An 18,768-nucleotide genomic window follows, 5' to 3' on the forward strand; every position below is an offset into this window, starting at 1 on the left:
AGAGAATGCATCGTCTTTGTGAAATCTGGTTCATTGTACATGTAATCAGCCATAAATGTAATCAACTTACTGGTAATTTAAATCCATGGAATATCCTCATATGACAATCAAGCCAGTGCTTACTTGACCAAACAATTGCACAGCATAATCTAGACACGTTGACACACAGTTTTAATCATAACACAAAATAAAAGGAGCAATTTTACAGTGGGGATTTTCCATAAGGAAATCTTTCTGCTAATTACACAAAGATTTACATTTTCCAGGTTTCTTATTGGATAGATTTACAAGTGAACAGGTATTTCACAGCAGCTTTTACATCCTTATTCCTCAAGCTATAGATGATAGGATTCAGCATGGGGGTCATGGCCCCATAAAACAGGAACATAAGCTTGTCTGAAGTTTGAAATTTGTCTTCTCCAGGCAGGTCTTGAGACACGGGTTTTGCATACATAAAGAAAATGGTACCATAAAATATGATCACCACAGTCAGATGCGAAGAGCAGGTAGAAAAGGCCTTGCCTCTCCCTGTGGCTGATTTCATTCTCAAGATGGTGTAGAGGATGAACATGTAGGAGAAGAAGATGACCAGCAGTGGAAGAACCAGGAAGACCATACTTGCCACTAGCATGCTGGTAACATTGAGGGATATGTCAGCACAAGCTAACTTGAGGACAGCTAAGATTTCACATCCAAAATGATTGATAACATTATTCCCACAAAATGGCAACCTCATGGCAAGAGAAGTTTGCACAGTTGAGTTGATTCCACCAGACAACCATGATGTGGAAGCCATCAGCACATACACCGCCTTGCTCATGATGATGGGGTACCTCAGAGGGTTACAGATGGCCACATAGCGGTCAAAAGCCATCATGCCCAGGAGCAAACACTCTGTTGACGCCAGAGCAAACACAAGGAACATCTGCGCTGCACATCTAGAGAAGGAAATGGTTCTTTTCTGTGATATGATGGGCCCCAAAGTTGAAGGAATAGAAGCAGTTGTATAGCAGATATCCAGAAATGAGAGGTTTCCCAGGAAGAAGTACATGGGTATATGAAGACGAGCATCAAAGATGCTTGCTATGATGAGAACACCATTGCCCAGTAGAATCACTAGATACATCACCAGAAGCAGAGCAAAGAAAATGATCTCAAGATTTGGATGCCCTGAAAGACCCAGAAGAAGAAATTCTGACACAAATGTCTGGTTGTTCTGATCCATGTCATTTGCTTTCCGTATGTCAGAGGAAGACAAACCTAAAATGTATTTGGTGTCAAGGGACAAATGTTTCAAATAACCTGATAAATCATTATTTTAGGATGTAATAAAAGTAGTGTTTGCTTAAAGCTCTGATATGCACATACCCTCAACAATGTGTGTGGCTATAACACAATGAAACTGGGGATGTTGGATGTACCTGTGCCCCATAGCTAATGTCTGATGATCTATCTATGGTCGCATCTTGATCCAGAAGTAATTTGTCCTGCTTTTGAGGACATATTCCTAAATTGAAATTTCTAAAACCCATATTTGATGATAGGCTTCAAACTAGACATCTTCATTTCATCTGACCCAGGATTCAGCTAGTGACAATGATAAAATTCACTGCAACAAGGAATGAAATTTTGATTCATTAACTTACATGGACTAAATGTCAAGGCATCTTTGATTTTTGTGCATATTTCTTCCTGTGGCAGAATGCTAACCATTTTCCAGTCTTTTTCATACTGTGCTATATACATATTACCATTTTCCAGTCTGTTTCATTGTGTGTTATATACATTTAATCATAGAAAAAGTAAATCACATGCACCACAATTAAACGTCTAATAGGGCAAAGTAAATTGTTGACCTGTTATTAACTTTCTTATGGCAGGACCCCCTGATGGACCAGTTCTGCACAGATGTGTTGTAGAAACTTGGAGAATGTTTTGTTTTGTAGTTTCAGAGATAATTGATAATTTACTTGTTTAAGCCAACCTGAGAAAAGAAAAAAAGTGCATAAATATATCATGTATGTTTATGTGCATGTGTTTGTGTATACACTACTGCATATTTACAAATCATCATTATTTATATTTTGCTGATATTTTTACCATCTTGAGAGGAGAACTTAAAAAAATGTTACCAAACTTGTAAATAATAGTGTACCCTGAAGCTCAGATCTTTAACACCACGTCTAGAGTACAGCGTCACCGATTTTAACATGTGCATAAATTGTTTGATGATCTTGTTGAGCTTCTGTTTTACTGCTCAGGTCAGGGCCTGGGAATCTGCATTCTTGTAAGTTCCCAGATGGTGTTGACAAAATTGGTAAAGAAAAATAATGCTGAATATCAAGGCTTCATTCTACACTGGGTGGCCAAACTATTCAGATTTTCTGATCCAAAGAGATTTTCATTTTGTACAGATTCACTTAACAGTCTGGAAAATTATAAGAACATACTTCTGTGTTTTACAGTAAACTCAAGGCATACCATGTCATCAAATATTCTTAACAAAAATATAATCTTGAAAAAGCCATTTTTTGAAAAGCAGAGTTACTTATGCTAGTCTCTAAAATATTTTTAGGAATTTCCAGACACCCTGCTGAGCTTTGTCATATTCCAGGCATAGCAAATAATGAAATCAAGAACCTAAGGTGCCTATCATTACAATGTTCACAGTTTTAGGTGCATAGTAAAACTTATCATGAAAATATAAAATACATGTAATTATGTCATGTAGTTTGGCATAAAATTATAAGTTTTCCTAGAAAGAAGTTTCAGTGCAATAAATCACAGAAGGGATAATTCAGGAAGAGTTTTAGACTCATCCAGATGAGGAAATATGGAAATCATTAGACAACTGCAGAAAAGAAGAGAGGAGATGGGTAATTCAGAAGAGAGAACAAGTTAAGCAATGTTTAGGAGTAATAAAATGGTAGAAGCTCTTTTTGGATAAGGGAATTTCTGTAGAGGAGAAGTGACAAATACATCTGAGAAGGCAAGTGTGATTGGAGTATAAATAATCTAAAATCTGGCAGAAAATGTACATCTCTTTTGGTGGTAAACAGTCCCATTAAACCAAGCAAGGCTGGGGTTTCAGAACCTATGACTTTAACTCACACCCAACTAGACACATGCAATATGAGTCTATAAGGTTTTGGAGTACAGATATGGCACAGGAATTAAGAAAGTTAGAGTAATGCATTAGTCGTTAATTAAGGACTGGATTTGAAAATTGATCTTCCCATAATCACCATTAGATTTGAAGTTGGCCAAAATCATTTGTTATTCGTAATGTGAGCTATTTTGAGTTATTGAGTTTGTCAGGCCCACTCCTTTCACCCATTCTACCACTCAATTTGTTGTGTAATAGTAGATGGGAAACTTGCTGTAGAGCAGATAAGAACTGGAAATGAGAAACCAGACTAGTCAAATAGATTCTCAAAACAGAATCAATTGTATTAAAGAGGACGGTAGAGCTATTTGATCTTTGAAGGAAAAAGCAGAAGATGCACTGTGCTATCTTAGTTTCAGAGAAGAAAAAATTATCAAGTAAATTTTAATTAATTCATATAAAAGTCAGATCTATCTGAAAATATTGTGCATTCACTTCATAGAGCTGATTTTTATAGCAAGCTCATAGGTGTCATCTCATGTCCTTTAAATTAGTTTACTTGACTCAGGTCTAATGGCAAATAATGGGCAGTGGCAAGACAGAAAGCCCATGCTTTTTCCACTATTAGCTTGATTAATTGGTGCAATGAAATCTGCATAGAGATCAAATGCCACACAGAGGGAACAGTCAACAACAAAACAGAATCTATCAGGTTCCAGGACAACGTTGCCTGTGCTCATTCAACAGTGACCTGAGGAAAGTGACAATGGTTTCACACTCACTGTACATAACTCCTTATGATAAATCAAAGTTCTCTTCATGTAGTACCAAGAAATTAATCAAAGGATGCCTTGGAAAGGGTACAGGAGCACTGTGATCTGCCCAGTCCTGAAGGTAAATGGAAGAAAGATGGCAGGACATTGAACTCCCTGGGCAACATGCCAAGGTTCCAGGCCTGGCCCTTGGTGCAGGTCTGTAGAGGACTTCTCTTCTGGAACAACTGTTTGACACTGCATCTTAGGCCACCTCAAAGCTCCCCCTGCCACTTGCTCCAGCTTTCCCCTCACAGGTAGAAATACTTTTTCATTACAATCCAACATGGAGCTACTTTTGTTTTTGCTTCTGCCAACACCTTTAACTGCTTTCTATTTTGCAACATAACAAATATTTGGGGGAAGGTGCCTGTCTGTCTTGCTTACCCTCTTCCACACAGAAGCTGCAAATAATAGGTTGTTCTCAACTGAATAGATGTATATTTAATTCGTACATTTTCAAGCAATTTTCCTGTGCAGAATTAACAGATTCAAGATTAGGACAATTTTAATATGCACCAATTGTTGTTTGGCAACAAGCTTTAGGTTTTTTTGTTTGATTATTTCTTTTCTTCCTTTAGTTTCTTTCCATTAGTACAAACAAGCTGCGTGCTAATATCTATAAGCATCAGTTTATGCAATATAAGTATAAGGGATCACTTCCTATCCACTTGAACAGATGTCACATGGATTCAGCTTGATAGAAAAGTGATGGGCACATAGCATCAAGACTTTCATTTTGAGTTTCCTTGCTTCTGACTTAAAGATTCATTTTTCTCATTTGTAAAATAGTGATAAGTATACATGTCTTAATTTTCTCTGTTATGAAAATTTAAGTTAGCATTTCAAAATTGCTTTATGGTTTCGCAGTCATTATCAAAATGAGACTAATAACAAATTGTTGCTGTATTATTGCTATAATAATGAATTGGAAGGTATATTCTTCAGGTTATTCATATTAGATAATTGAAAAGGTACAGTTTCATGATATTTAGGACTTACCTTAAACAGAGACATTATTTCCACCTCTTGGAAGAGCAAGTTATTTTTCCATAATATTTGCATTATTCTAAATTAAGATCAGATTCAAAAAGTGATGCCAAGTTCCACACAGGTAGAAGAGTAAATATTTGTTATTCCAGGTTGATTGTAATTGTTCCCCAACCACCAAAGCAATTTAAAGTTGGAGTGAGAGATAAGTGGAATGGAGAAATTTCTTGTTGCATCAGGCACAGTGTCCCACAGACCCAATTAAGAGTGGTGTTGGGAATAAATTAGGCTGAACAAGAGTTCCATAAAATGAAATAAAATTTATCTGCTTATGTAGCTTTTGGAGTTAGGGTAAATATTAACAAATAACTCTTGGGAAATGTGAGAGCTTTCAAATTTGAAATATGTTTACCAAAGCAGTATTAATCAAATGTTAGTGCTTAATAAATTAAATGACAGTTTAAAAAGACAAATGTAGAATTGAGCAATTATCTAGATATTATAAATGAAATAAAACAATTGTATTGCCATGAATAAAATGGCTAACGTTTAATTTTTTGTTGGCTTTACCTTCAGTCTTTGAGCAGATATGTTCATGCAGGATACCAACCTTATGCTTTTTTATGGAATGAAAAGAAATCCAGAGAAGCCATAAAATAAATACGTCTACGAGACAAAAGTGAATCCACAATTTTTCAGGGACAGAAGGAAAAAGAATCCCGAATCCAGCCATGAATACTGATAGTATATTGTACATTATCGAATTAAATTGTTATAGAAAAGTCTGTTTTATATCATTGTTTTACATATCAACACTTAGGGTCTGACTGTAATATTATTATGGATCATATGTTTTCTCTGTAAAATATATGGGTTCTGAGAAATAACAGTTTTCTTAAGAAAGCAGGAGAAATATTTACGCACCTACCTAGATACACATGCATACATAACACCCCATTATCTACTGCATTTGCATCAAAATATACCCAGAAATATGTTAGTATTTTTAATATAATATTATAAAATCATAGACATTTAGGGCTGTGAAACTCTACAAATTCTATCACAAGGCATCCCTTTCTATAGATAGGTATGTTGAGGTATGAAGCGGCAAAGTGGGTTTTTTTTTTTACAGAGTAATATTGAATAAGTAACAATTACAAAAGTTGAATAAACTGAATGACAATACAAATACTTTGTCCTATCTCTACAACTTCTCCTTAATTGAAAATGATTGAAAAATAGCAAGTTTATTCAAAAGAATGTGCCTGGGGAGATTATAATTCCCATGTTTTGAATCTTAATTTCATAGCTGTTAAGGGCTGAAAACACTGTAGAAATCAACTAAGATTCTACTTTCTGTACATTGGTGTGTACTGAGGTATAAAGTAATGAAATAATGTCCCAAGTTCACAAAGTCCCTTAATACTTTAATTAGTCATAACTAGAAAGTCAAATATTGTAGATGATAAAAATTACTTCAGAACAAATTCTTTTATTTGGAAACCGTGGTTTGTTTTATTTTTAATGATGAGAACCATTTCCAATATCCCACTTATTGAATTAATTTGTTAATTATTATTTGTGTTTTTACTGAGCACCACTATTTGTTCTGGACATGGGATAACAATACTCATTGAGCATTTTGAAAAGTGTTTGCTGGATGATAAAATTGATTTAAATCCACATAATAGTGAATGGACAACTTAGTTACGTGAGAATATAATTAATTCTTACAGAACTCTCAAAAGTAGCAACATTTTTTCCAAATGAACATGGTTTTAAAATAATGTTAGAAAGTCCCATTACTTTAAGGGAATAGACTTGTATGAACATTTTGTGATAAAAAATGACATTAGCAATACAGTCTTATATAACTTTCAATATATTATAAAAAGGAAATGGAAGTGAGCTGTGTGACTATATTTTTTCCTTTTTCTTTCTCAAGGAATGAAAAATGTTTTTATACAAATATTCATTACATTAAAAAAATTTATTTCTACCAAGGTCATATGAGTGCTAAGAGATCATTTTAATGAAACAATACTTTTATCATCATTTCCTATGCTTTTCTTCTTTAGTAGTAACAACTCACAGCAATAGAGTCCATATCCATTACTACATATAAACAACATTCCTGAATATCTTATACTTCAAGAGAATCATGTTGTTAAAATAGCTATTTTCAAGAGATCTGAGTAAACAGGGTAAGCAGAACTATAGAATAATGCATATAAGACAATTTGGGAAGTACTGGGCTTTTAGTAATCCTGCCTAGATTCTGTTATTGGAGTTTTCCACTGAATTTAATTACAAGTCACCAAAATATTAAGGGATGTCCTAAGGGGTCTCTTGCATTCCAGGCATACCCTTCTTTACCTCCCTCGGTAAGAAAGATTGGAACTTCCTTTGCTTTTTGATTCACACATGAGCGGTACAAAGTGTCTGGGTGATAATCTTAACTTCTGTTTTAGCAGAATCATAGTTGTGTCTCCCAGTGGAAATACACCTACATACCTTTAGAAATAAGATCTCTAGACCATCAGAATGTAAGGTCACAGAGACAGGAAACAAACATTTTTTGTTGAATCACCGGAGGTTTTAGTCAGTGGTGCTACTCTCATTTCCACCTCTTGATTCCTGGATCCATGAAACCTGGTCCTGGGAGAGACAGCACTATAGATAGGATGTTGATTTGTAATATACACAGCTTCCTACACAGCATCATCCCAACCCTGTAAGGTAGTGCCCTCAGCTGATGCTAATAATTGAATTCTTAAATCCTTAATGGCATTCCACAGTGTTATCAATCCAGCTGTTTCAGGAAGATGGGGAACCTGGAAGGGCCAGTGAATTCCACAGGCATGAATACATTTTAACACTTCTCTGTTAAGTAAAGTTGCATGGAATACCATAATGTTGAATAAGGCATTATGTAAGTTCACAATGATAGTTTGACAGAAGCAGTATCTGTGGGAATGGTAAATCTGTATCCAGAATTCTGTCTATTCCAGTAAGAAGAACACTGCCACATCCACGAACTGGTCCAAATGTAATCTATCTCCCACCAGGTGGCAAGTTGAACATCTTAAGGAATGATGCAATGTAAGGAATGAGCATTGGTCTCTGCTGCTGTCAGATTAGGTCTTCAGCAGAGGCTGTAGGCAGGTGGGCTTTGGGGAGTAGAAGTCCACGTTGCTGAGCCCATGCATAACCTCCAACACAGCCACTTTTTCATGTACCCTTTGTGAAAAGACAGGAGTGAATGGGGAAGGAAGCTAACATTTTCACATAATAGGCATATAATAGGCATGTTATCCACTAGTTTCTTAAAATCCTCCTCTGCTAAGGTCACCTGCTTATAAGCATTCACATGGGACATGCATAGCTTCATGATTTCCACCCATTCAGAAAGGTCTATCCACATTGCTTTCCCCTAGACCTCTTTGAAATCACTTTTTCAATGATTTTCCTTCTACAACTCTGACTAACAGCCAAACCTTAGGCAGCAGCCCATGAGTCAGTGTGTAAATGCATTTCTTGCCACTTCTCTATTAATGCAGACAAAGAATGAGGTGCACTGCTAGAAGTTATGGCTACTGGAGGATGTCCCTTTGCCAATGTCATACAGGAACGTCCCATAAGGGGTTCTAACATACAGCTGTTCAGATTCTGGGGTACCTATATTATGCAGAATTTTCTGTTAACCAGGATGGAGTTTACTCTTCCTTAGGCAATGATTGTAGGGAACTTCCCAAGAAGTTGTACCTGCAAGCTGGAAGAAAGAAGGCAACACTCTAGAAATGAGAACCATGGGTATTTATGCTATTTTGTTTTCAACCTGCTTTTAACTTGATGGCCTTCTCAGGCCAAATCTCAAATTAACCATTTTCATTGATAATCAAGTGCTGTGTGAACACCCAACTTTGTAGCTTAGTGGGTCAGACAACACTCAGTTCATGGGGGACAGCTCAGGTCTCATGGTATATTGGTGGCCTAAGGGTCAGTGTTGTCTCAACTAAGACCCATGTTCCAGTTTGCTGGCTGCCAGAATGCAGTATACCAGAAACAGAATGGTTTTTTAAAGGAGGAATTTAATAAGTTGCAAGTTTACAGTTCTAAGGTTGTGTATGTGCCAATTAAAGCAAGCCTATAGAAATGTCCAATCTAAGGCATCCAGGGAAATATACCTTGGTTCAAGAAGGCCAATGAAGTTCAGGGTATTTTTTTCTTAACTGGAAAGGCACATGGTGAACATGGTGACATTAACTAAGTTTCTCTCTAGGCTTCTTGTTTCATGATGCTCCCCCAGGGGAGTTTTCCTTCTTCATCTCCAAAGGTCTATAGTTGCATGGGCTCTGGTAGTCCTGGTGGCTCTCATGGATCTCTCATTATTCTCAAGCTTTCTCCAAAATATTTCCTCTTTTAAAGGATTTCAGCAAACTAATCAAGATCTTCCTGGAATGGGTGGAGTCACATCTCCCTCTAATCAAATGTTAATTCCCACAATTGGGTGAGTCACATCTCTTTGGAGATAACCTAATCAAGTTTTCAAACTACAGTACTGAGTAGGGATTCAAAAATCCACAAAATGGATCAGGATTAAAACATGGCTTTTCTAGGGTACATAATCCTCTCAAACCAGCACAACCCAGGAACAGGGAAATGCTGTTTCTCAAAAGGAGAGTAGTGATTTGCAGAGGATGTAAGGACTTTGCCTAAGAATCCTAAGGGTCTACATTGGGATGTTCCTATGCAGGTCTACCAAAGACTCCAATTAGCATCTCTAATGGTCCTGACATCTCAAGGACCATTTGATCAGCTGGATCACACGACCTAAGTCACAGAGAAATTTGCATAGCAGCCCAGACTTGCTGCAGAGCATTCTTTTGTTCCTGTCCCAACTCAAATCTACCAAAATTTCACATTACTTTGTAAATGGGCTGGACTAACACACCCCAATCAGGAATATGCTGTCTCCAAAGTCCAAAGAGGTCAACTAGAAGTTGTGTTTTCTTTTTGGTTGCAGAAGAGACCAGGTGCAATAGCTTATTCTTCACTTGGCCAGAGTATCTCAACATTCCCTACTTTGCCTTTGGTCATTAAGTGTTGCCTCTTGGTTCTGCCAATCCAGAATCTGATCAGGCCCATTGTGTTTAAGGATCCAAGTTCAGTGGCAGCAGTTTCCACAGTAATATTGGACCTATAGAGAGGAGCAACCATGGAGTCCTCAGGGATGACGGAGCTGCTTTAACAAATTAATTCCTGATAGTCATGGTGAAAGGTAAACTGTGCCCTTGTACATTTCTCTGGTGGGTGAGAAGATCTTACATGGTAAATCCACTGTAACATTCCAATCACTCAGGGCCCTCATCTTTCATGACAGTGCTGGCACTTCAAATTCTCTCAGTCTAAGCCACCTTTTTGTCCATGCTTCAGGCAACAACCTAATGAAGTGTTAGAGAGTTTTCTCACCCTCACACTGTGTCTAGAAACTCTGATTAATTGGCCCACATCAATAAATTTAGCAAGATGCAACTTTACATCCTATCTGCCACTATCCCACTTGCTTAACATCCATTCCCAGACATAGTCCCCTGATATTTGCATGTCTAAACTGAAAGAATATTGCACTTTGGCAGTGTTGCAAGTTTTCATGGATCACATTTCGTACCTCACCATTGTGGTCTCTCTAAACATTAGTCTAGTTGAAGGTCTGGAAGATAATAAGGGCAGTGCCAGTGGGTCCAGAGAAAGATTAGCAGTGTCTTGCAAATCAACTTTTTACAAGAGGAAAAAGTTGGAGGATTACCTTACAGTTTCAGCTGGTAAAACAGGGTTAGTCTCTACAAATGGAGACTGTTTCTTCAAAGAAGGCAATTGTGGGTTTATCAGGCAAAGCAGCTTTAACTCTTCCAATGCACATGTGATACCTGATTCCTTAGAGCAGGCCATTACGTGTTTATCTGGCAAAGAAGACTCAACAGAATCCAAGAGCTCAACTTTTGCCACCATCATTATGATCAGCCAATAGGTCACTTGTAAGAGTGTAGAGATAACATATCCAGACACCAATTAGATTCTATTCCACTGACAGTACACAGGATCTGGCTTTTTCTTAACCGATTAAAAAGAAAGAACATATCAACATCAGAATATGTCATCCAGCCAGTAACGAAACTGGAAAAGAAATCCTCTATTTTTCCAGTGGCATTTATTATTAAATTGAAACTCTTTCTGAATTGTCTAGGATGATGCTAATAATTAAACAAATTTAGTGTAATGGGTTCCAGATTTTTGATTGCTCAATAAATAGGTAAAAATGCAAAAAGAGGAAGGGAACAGTAAAATTTTGGTTTTGGAGTGAAATTCAATATATCAATATAAACTCTTGTTTTTAAACATATATACACATGTAAATATGAAAATAATTTTATAGATATTAAAATAAGTATACATATATGTATAGAGATATATGTATTTCACAATAGAGATTGCTGAAAGCTTCTAGAAAGAATGACATCATGGTAGTAATTTCATACCTAGGGATCAGGTCTCCAATAAAAGAAACCAAGGTTTCTTGGAGATATGACTGACCCCAGGGCTTGAGATAGGAAAGTTCAAGATAAGCTTGTAATGATGGGAACCAACCAAAAGGAAACAGGATCTAGCTTGAAGAGGATGCCACTGAGAAAACCTGAAGGAAATTGACCATTAAAATTAATAATTGCAACATGTATTGTGACCCATTTTGAATAAAATAAGAACTCTTGGGCCAAAATGAATTTAAATGAATTAATAGATGAATGAAAAGTAAGGATGAAAGGAAAGTCATTCCTTAGAGAAGAATGGCAATAGATAACTAAAGGAGGAAGAATGGAGTTGGAAATAGCACCATTTGATGACATAATAACAGTATAATAATTAAGATAAGAAAGATCAATGGATGCTAGAACCGATAGGTGTTTATATACACATAGTCTCAAAGTAACTTCCCACAAGACACATATCACATAATGTGTTATTCAAGGTTCTTCAGAGAAACAGAACTGGCAAGATATTATATATATGCATATGTATATATATAACGGTAATATTATGAGATTTATTATAGCAATTGACTCATGCGACAGTGGGGTCGGGAAAGTTCAAATTCCACAGGGCAGACCACAAGTGGCGAGCTCTTATAAAGGTTTTCAAGGAATATCGTAGAAGTTGGTTTGTTTAAATAGAGATGGCAATCCTTCCTTCTGGCCTTAACTGATTGGGTAAAACTTCTCATTGCTGAAGGCAATATTCTTAGTCAAATATAAATGTGATCAACCTTGATGTAAATCTACCAAATAGCCTCACTTAGCAATCAAGCAAGTGCTTCCTCCAAACAGCTCCATACCATAATCTAGACAAGCTGAAACATGAACTTAATCATGTAACTTAAAAAAGTAAAAAAGAGTATTTTACTGTAGGGATATACTTAGCAGATACCATTCTACCAAGTGATCAAGTTTATATTTCCGGTAATAGTGATATAACAAACTGAAATCAAATGCCTCCTGATATAAGTCAATGAGGAAAACAAAAAAAATGTCCATGGTATATCTGGCCAAAAAAAAAAAAAAAAAAAAGAAAGTAAAATTAACATATCTTCAATCAAATTATGAGGGAACATCTGCCAAACGCAAAACGAGGGACAGTAGAAAAACAATTGTCCTCCAAACTGGTTTAGATCATGAAAAACAATCACAGGCACTACTGCAGTACAAATGTGTAAATGAGATTAAAGAGACATGAAAAATAATATTATGGGAAAAAATTAGTAGTATTTCTCATTTTTAGAGAATACACACTTAAGTAATTAGAGTTAATGCTCTACTCTCACTTAAAATGCTCTGTTGTAGAGCAGAATTTCCGTCCCTGCCACCTATGTATGAACAGTGTGAGGGTTTTTTCCCCCTAGGGTGCCACCCAGTATGCTAAACACTCGAACCAGATATCACCAAAAATAAGATTCTAAAATAATTCATTTCTTTGGGAAATCTGGATCAGAAGATGTTGGAAGCAAAATTGATAACAGACTGTAGCCCGTAGTGACTGTAGTTAAGCAATGCTAGTGAAGGCGAAGAATGAAAACATCTCTTCCTAGCTGTGCTTTCTTCAAGGCAGTTCCTCATTGACTTTTTTGTTGCTAATGTTTTCTATTTATATCATCAATAAAAAGTTCATAGTACAAGCCCTTAACAATAAACTCTGGATGGCACAAACATGATTTGTTTGGCATGATATAAATATTTAAAAGCAGTAATTAACATTTAATATATCGCACGACCATTTTTTCTTTTAACAAAGTAATCGTCAGACATGGTAGCCAATACTTGATGATTTTTCATTTAGAAATATTATAATGCTAGGACTAAACTTACTATTGCCACAAAAAAATTTTATTCATTAACTGAAAACTGTTTTCATTTTTCCTTCTTCAAGTTGCTGTGCTGTGTCTTAAGATGAGCTAGTCAAATTTTAGCACAGCATTAATTTAAAGTGACAGACTTTCATTTAGAGTGATGAACTTCCACACTATCCCATCACATACTACAAAGGCACAGAAAGTAACATGGAATAGCTGTACTCAAAAATACGACTTACTAACTATGGAATCGTGATTGGATAGATACATCATAAAATCTTTTACTATAAACATTGCCAATATTACCTTTTTCCATATGAAAAGCAAAAAATTACTTTGCATATCAGAACGTTGAATGGCTCAAAAGCAAAATAAACTCTTAATGGCATTTGTGGAATGTTTAAAAGCCCAAGGTGATTTTGAGATATGGGGTTTTATCTTTCTTTTTCCAGGCTATTTTTGAAGTATTTTAGTCATAGTTGAGGTACCTGTTTACAAAGTCAAGTAATGATTTAATAGTTTTCTTAATAAAAAAAACATATGTAGAAACTAATAAATAGAATTATATAAATTGCTAGTTACATTAACAAGAATACTTTATGTGCAGCCCATTATCTTTTCAGGAATGCAGGGAAATTTTACAAGCAAAAAATAAGACTTAAATACGATAGAAACTTTTATTACTAATTAAGTAGGTGGTTCATATAAGAAAAGGCTAAAATCCTAGATGTAGTATGTAACAGAAATAAAGGACTAGAAATAAGAATCCAGATTTTCAGGTGTCTAGCTACCACTAGACAATCTGCTTCCAAGTTACAGTATTTATTAAACCAAAACCAATTCTCAGTTGTTTCTGAGCCACAGAGTCAGTGTCTGTCAGGGATTGGCTCTGAGGCAACTTAGAGAGCAGACTTTTGGGGTTTAAGGGCAAGCCTTCAAGGTTCAGGGGACAAGAGCAGAAAAAGGAAATGTCACCAGATTTTTCTCTATCCTAAACTAGGAACAGCTTAAGCCAGGAACCGAACAGGAACACCTGCTCTGCCTTAAACACTTTACCAGGATGGCACTGGGAAAGCTTCCAGTAAGTCCCAGCAAGAGAAACAGCTTTTCATTTATGATGTTCTGTTCATTTATTCAGGATCTGATGAACCTGTGTAACCCTTCTACTAGCACAAGTAATTAAGAGTTGGTTATATTTTTTCAAGAAGGCAAGTACAAAGCCAAGATATGCAAGGAGGAATGCAAGCAGCTAATATTGGATTATGTGGCCAAGAACGTAATCAGTGAAGGGAAAAATACCTCCATGAGTGTCACACAACTCTATCAGAGGCTCTGTTAAACAGCACATGATAGGGAGGCTTATTCAATTCATACAAGTAATTTTTCAGATCTACACAATGAAAAGCTAGATTTAGGGGAAAAAGCCCTTGGGGAAGAAAGATTGATAGTGAAATATTTTCTTACATAGTCATATAGGTCACACAAGCATTTTTAAATGGCAATTATATATATGTTTTTTTCAAATTGAATAAAACAATGCAACTTTTTCTTATATTTCAAAAATAAATTCTCCCTCCCAGCCCACTCTATCCCATTACCTAGAAAGGAATAAGGGTGAGAAAAGATCCTTGATTGTTTCTCATTTTCCTCTTTTCCCTTGGAGTAAACTAAGAATTCAATTTAAAAAAAGTTTTAAATCAGACATCAATAACCAAACAGACCCACATAACAGCTTTAAGATAATTTCATTTTAACAGGGCAGTGTTAGAATACAGAAGAAGCTTCCAGAGAGGCACTCATTTTAACAATAAATTATAACTTAAATTATTATTGTATCAATTGTACCCAGCAAAGCAGAGTTATTTTTTTTTCTTTTCATGAACTCTTGTAAAGCTAAAGTGAAGTAGCTTATAAAAGTATTATAATGGAGTTATAATGATAAACATCCACCATATCGGTCAATCATGTTTATTTAGTTTTCTTAGCATTAAACATTTTCTAATGTGTGTAAAAAACTTAGTACACTATTTTATTTCTTCTTCTATCCTACTCACATAAGCGAATTATAATATATGGTGCAGATTTCAGCTGTAATTTATATAATATTCAAGGGCTGCCACAGTCCCAAGAACAAGAGAAAACTTGTGCTAACATATAAACTATCAAGGTAAATATAAATAAAGAGCATCTCTAGTTTTCATTCATACAATCTCAAATAAGTCCAAATAACCACATACATACCTTATGGTAAGTAGCATTTTTTTTTTTAATTGTATGGGCAGGCCCCGGGAATCGAACTCGGCTCTCTGGCATGGTAGGCAGGAATTCTGCCACTAAGCCACCATCGCACCACCCCTAAGTAGCAATTTTTAAATCTATCAAAGCTATTTGTAATATTTAAATGCAGGAATCTCAAATTTCCATCAGGCCAGAAATCATCCCAAAAGTTATGGTCACATTTACAAATAGAATGAATGGAATGTTTATGTTTAGGACAACCAAAAAAAGCCCTTGGTAACTTTTTAATATATAATTTACTCAAATAAACTATAATTAGGAATGGTGATGAAACAGGAAACAAAAATAAGCTTAAGCGAAATTTCTGAAAGCTAATGAAGACAATACCACCCCATATGGCAGATACAAAAAGAAAAACAGTTATAATGGAATTAAGAGTTCTCTGGTCATCTTCCTTCATTTGGTCATGCAGGAGTTTAAGTATTTTGACTTCCCATATCACAAAGTTAGTCCATAGGGGCTGGTGGATCTTGTCCATTATGAGCATTGGTTGGCTTTCCAGGTAGAGGTTGGATCCTCTTACATTAGGAGGTCTCAGTAAGAACAAGATCACTGCAATAACCATCCAGGCCATCAAGATGATGGTAATACTGGAGCCATCATCACCAAAAGGTCCTGGATATTCCTGAAGACAATTCTCTGTCTGTGTAGTAGTGCTGGGACTGCATCAAACAGATCAACCAGCCTCCTCATCACATGTTCCTGAGTGCAAACTCATTCACAGGGATTGAATCCACATTCTACTATGATTACTCAGCATGCTACAACATGACTGTTTAAATCTTTTCTGAAGACAGGCCAATGGCATTCTAGGTTCCTCTTTCACATAGGAAGGCACATGGCCAGCATCTGCTGATCCTTTTCTCCTGGGTTTCCTTGCTTTCAGGTTCTGGCTTTTCCAGTTTCTGTGGGTCCTTGCTTGCCTTTCCTGAAACTGTTCTCTCCAAGCTGTCTGGGTGTTTCTCATATTCTCCTCTTACATTTTACTAATAGAGCCATCTCTCTGCTAATTACACAAAAATTTACAATTTCTGGATTACTTATTGGATAGATTTGCAAGTGAACAGATATTTCACAGCAGATTTTACATCCTTATTCCTCAAGCTATAGATGATAGGATTCAGCATGGGGGTCATGGCCCCATAAAACAAGAACATAAGCTTGTCTGAAGTTTGAAATTTGTCTTTCCCAGGCTGGTCTTGAGACATGGGCTTTGCGTACATAAAGAAGATGGTACCATAAAATATGATCACCACAGTCAGGTGTGAGGAGCAGGTGGAAAAGGTCTTGTGTCTCCCTGTGGCTGATTTCATTCTCAAGATGGTGTAGAGGATGAATATGTAGGAGAAGAAGATGACCAGCAGTGGAAAAGCCACGAAGACCGTAATGGACACCAGCATGGTGGTAACATTGAGGGATATGTCAGCACAAGCTAACTTGAGGACAGCCAAGATCTCACATCCAAAATGATTGATAACATTATTCCCACAAAATGGCAACCTCATGGCAAGAGACGTTTGCACAGTTGAGTTGATTCCACCAGACAACCATGACGTGGAAGCCATCAGCACATACACCGCCTTGCTCATGATGATGGGGTACCTCAGAGGGTTACAGATGGCCACATAGCGGTCAAAAGCCATCATGCCCAGGAGCAAACACTCTGTTGACCCCAGAGCAAACACAAGGAACATCTGCGCTGCACATCTAGAGAAGGAAATGGTTCTTTTCTGTGATATGATGGGCCCCAAAGTTGAAGGAATAGAAGCAGTTGTATAGCAGATATCCAGAAATGAGAGGTTTCCCAGGAAGAAGTACATGGGGGTGTGAAGACGAGCATCAAAGATGCTTGCTATGATGAGAACACCATTGCCCAGTAGAATCACTAGATACATCACCAGAAGCAGAGCAAAGAAAATGATCTCAAGATTTGGATGCCCTGAAAGGCCCAGAAGAAGAAATTCTGACACAAATGTCTGGTTGTTCTGATCCATGTCATCTGTTTTCCATATATCAGAGAAAGACCTAACCTAAACTGTGCTCGATGTCAAGGGACAAATGTTTCAAATTAGCCTGATAAATCATAGTTTAGGATGGAATGAAAAGAGTGTTTCTTGGAACTCTGATATCCATATACCCTTAATGATTTACATGGCTATAATACAATGAAACTGGGAAAGCTGGATGTACTTGTGCCCCATAATCTATCTATGGTCACATCTAGATTTGGAAGTAAACTATCCTGATTTGAGGACATATTCCTGAATTGAAGTTTCTAAAAACCCATATTTGATGAGAGACTTCAAACTAGACTTCTTAGTTTGATCTGGCCCGATGTGTATGGACCTGGTGGCAATGGCAAAATTCACCTCAACCACAAGGAATGGACTTTTGATTCATTAATTAACTTACATGAACAAAATGTCAAGGCAACTTTTATTTTTCTGCATATTTCTTTTTGTGCTGGAATGCTTACCATATTCCAGTCTGTTCCATTGTGTGTTATAGACATTAAATCATAACAAAGTGAATCACATGCACCACAATTAAATGTCTAATCAGGGCAAAGTAAGTTGTTGATCTCTTACTGAAGTCCACTCTTAATATCTGGTTTGATTATTCTTAACTTGATGGAACAGTTCTGCATGGATGTGTTGGAGAATCTTGGAAGACATTATGCAGTCTCTTTGCTTGTTTCATTTTGTAGCTTCAGAGAATACCTTGATAATTCACTTGTTTAAGCCAACATGAGAAAAAAAATAATTATGTGTAAATATATTATATGTATTTGGTGCATACACCAAAGCATACTTTACAAATAATCATTCTTTATACTATGCTGATATTTTTTCAATCTTGAGAGAACTTAAAAAAAGACCACATTTTGTAAACAATATTTTACATTGTTTTACAAAATAAAACTCTATTTGTAAACAATAGAGTGTGTTTGAAGCTCAGACCTTTGGCACCCTGCCTAGTTCACAGCTTCACTAATTTTAGCATGCATGTCGTTTGTTTGATGAACTTGTTGAACTGCAGATTCTGTATTACTACTGTTTAGAACAGGGCCTGAGAATCTGCATTCTCATGAGTTTCCAGATGTGTTGACAAAATTGGTAAAGAAATAACACTGAATATAAAGGTGGTAATCTACAATG

General features: G+C 36.3%; 2 protein-coding genes and 1 pseudogene across 2 annotated transcripts; all 3 read right to left on the reverse strand.

Annotated features, from left to right (window-relative positions):
• Positions 1-271: 271 nt before the first annotated feature.
• Positions 272-1,225, reverse strand: LOC143655713 (olfactory receptor 13C3-like). The gene has a single exon (XM_077127097.1). It carries the CDS (start codon positions 1,223-1,225, stop codon positions 272-274), a length of 954 nt encoding a protein of 317 aa, XP_076983212.1.
• A 10,303-nt stretch (positions 1,226-11,528) lies between these two features.
• Positions 11,529-17,604, reverse strand: LOC143659209 (olfactory receptor 13C4-like). Its single transcript, XM_077131922.1, has 2 exons — positions 16,676-17,604; positions 11,529-11,538 (listed from the first exon to the last, which is right to left on the reverse strand). Exons 1-2 carry the CDS (start codon positions 17,602-17,604, stop codon positions 11,529-11,531), a joined length of 939 nt encoding a protein of 312 aa, XP_076988037.1.
• Positions 16,057-16,609, reverse strand: LOC143664991 (small integral membrane protein 14 pseudogene; annotated as a pseudogene).
• Positions 17,605-18,768: the final 1,164 nt, after the last annotated feature.

This window comes from Tamandua tetradactyla, chromosome 2, assembly GCF_023851605.1.
Source record: "Tamandua tetradactyla isolate mTamTet1 chromosome 2, mTamTet1.pri, whole genome shotgun sequence".
Lineage (NCBI taxonomy): Eukaryota > Metazoa > Chordata > Mammalia > Pilosa > Myrmecophagidae > Tamandua > Tamandua tetradactyla.

Bases quoted from the DNA above. Each gene is read 5' to 3' on its own strand.
- LOC143655713 (XM_077127097.1), bottom strand. From the start codon at position 1,225: ATGGATCAGAACAACCAGACATTTGTGTCAGAATTTCTTCTTCTGGGT.
- LOC143659209 (XM_077131922.1), bottom strand. From the start codon at position 17,604: ATGGATCAGAACAACCAGACATTTGTGTCAGAATTTCTTCTTCTGGGC.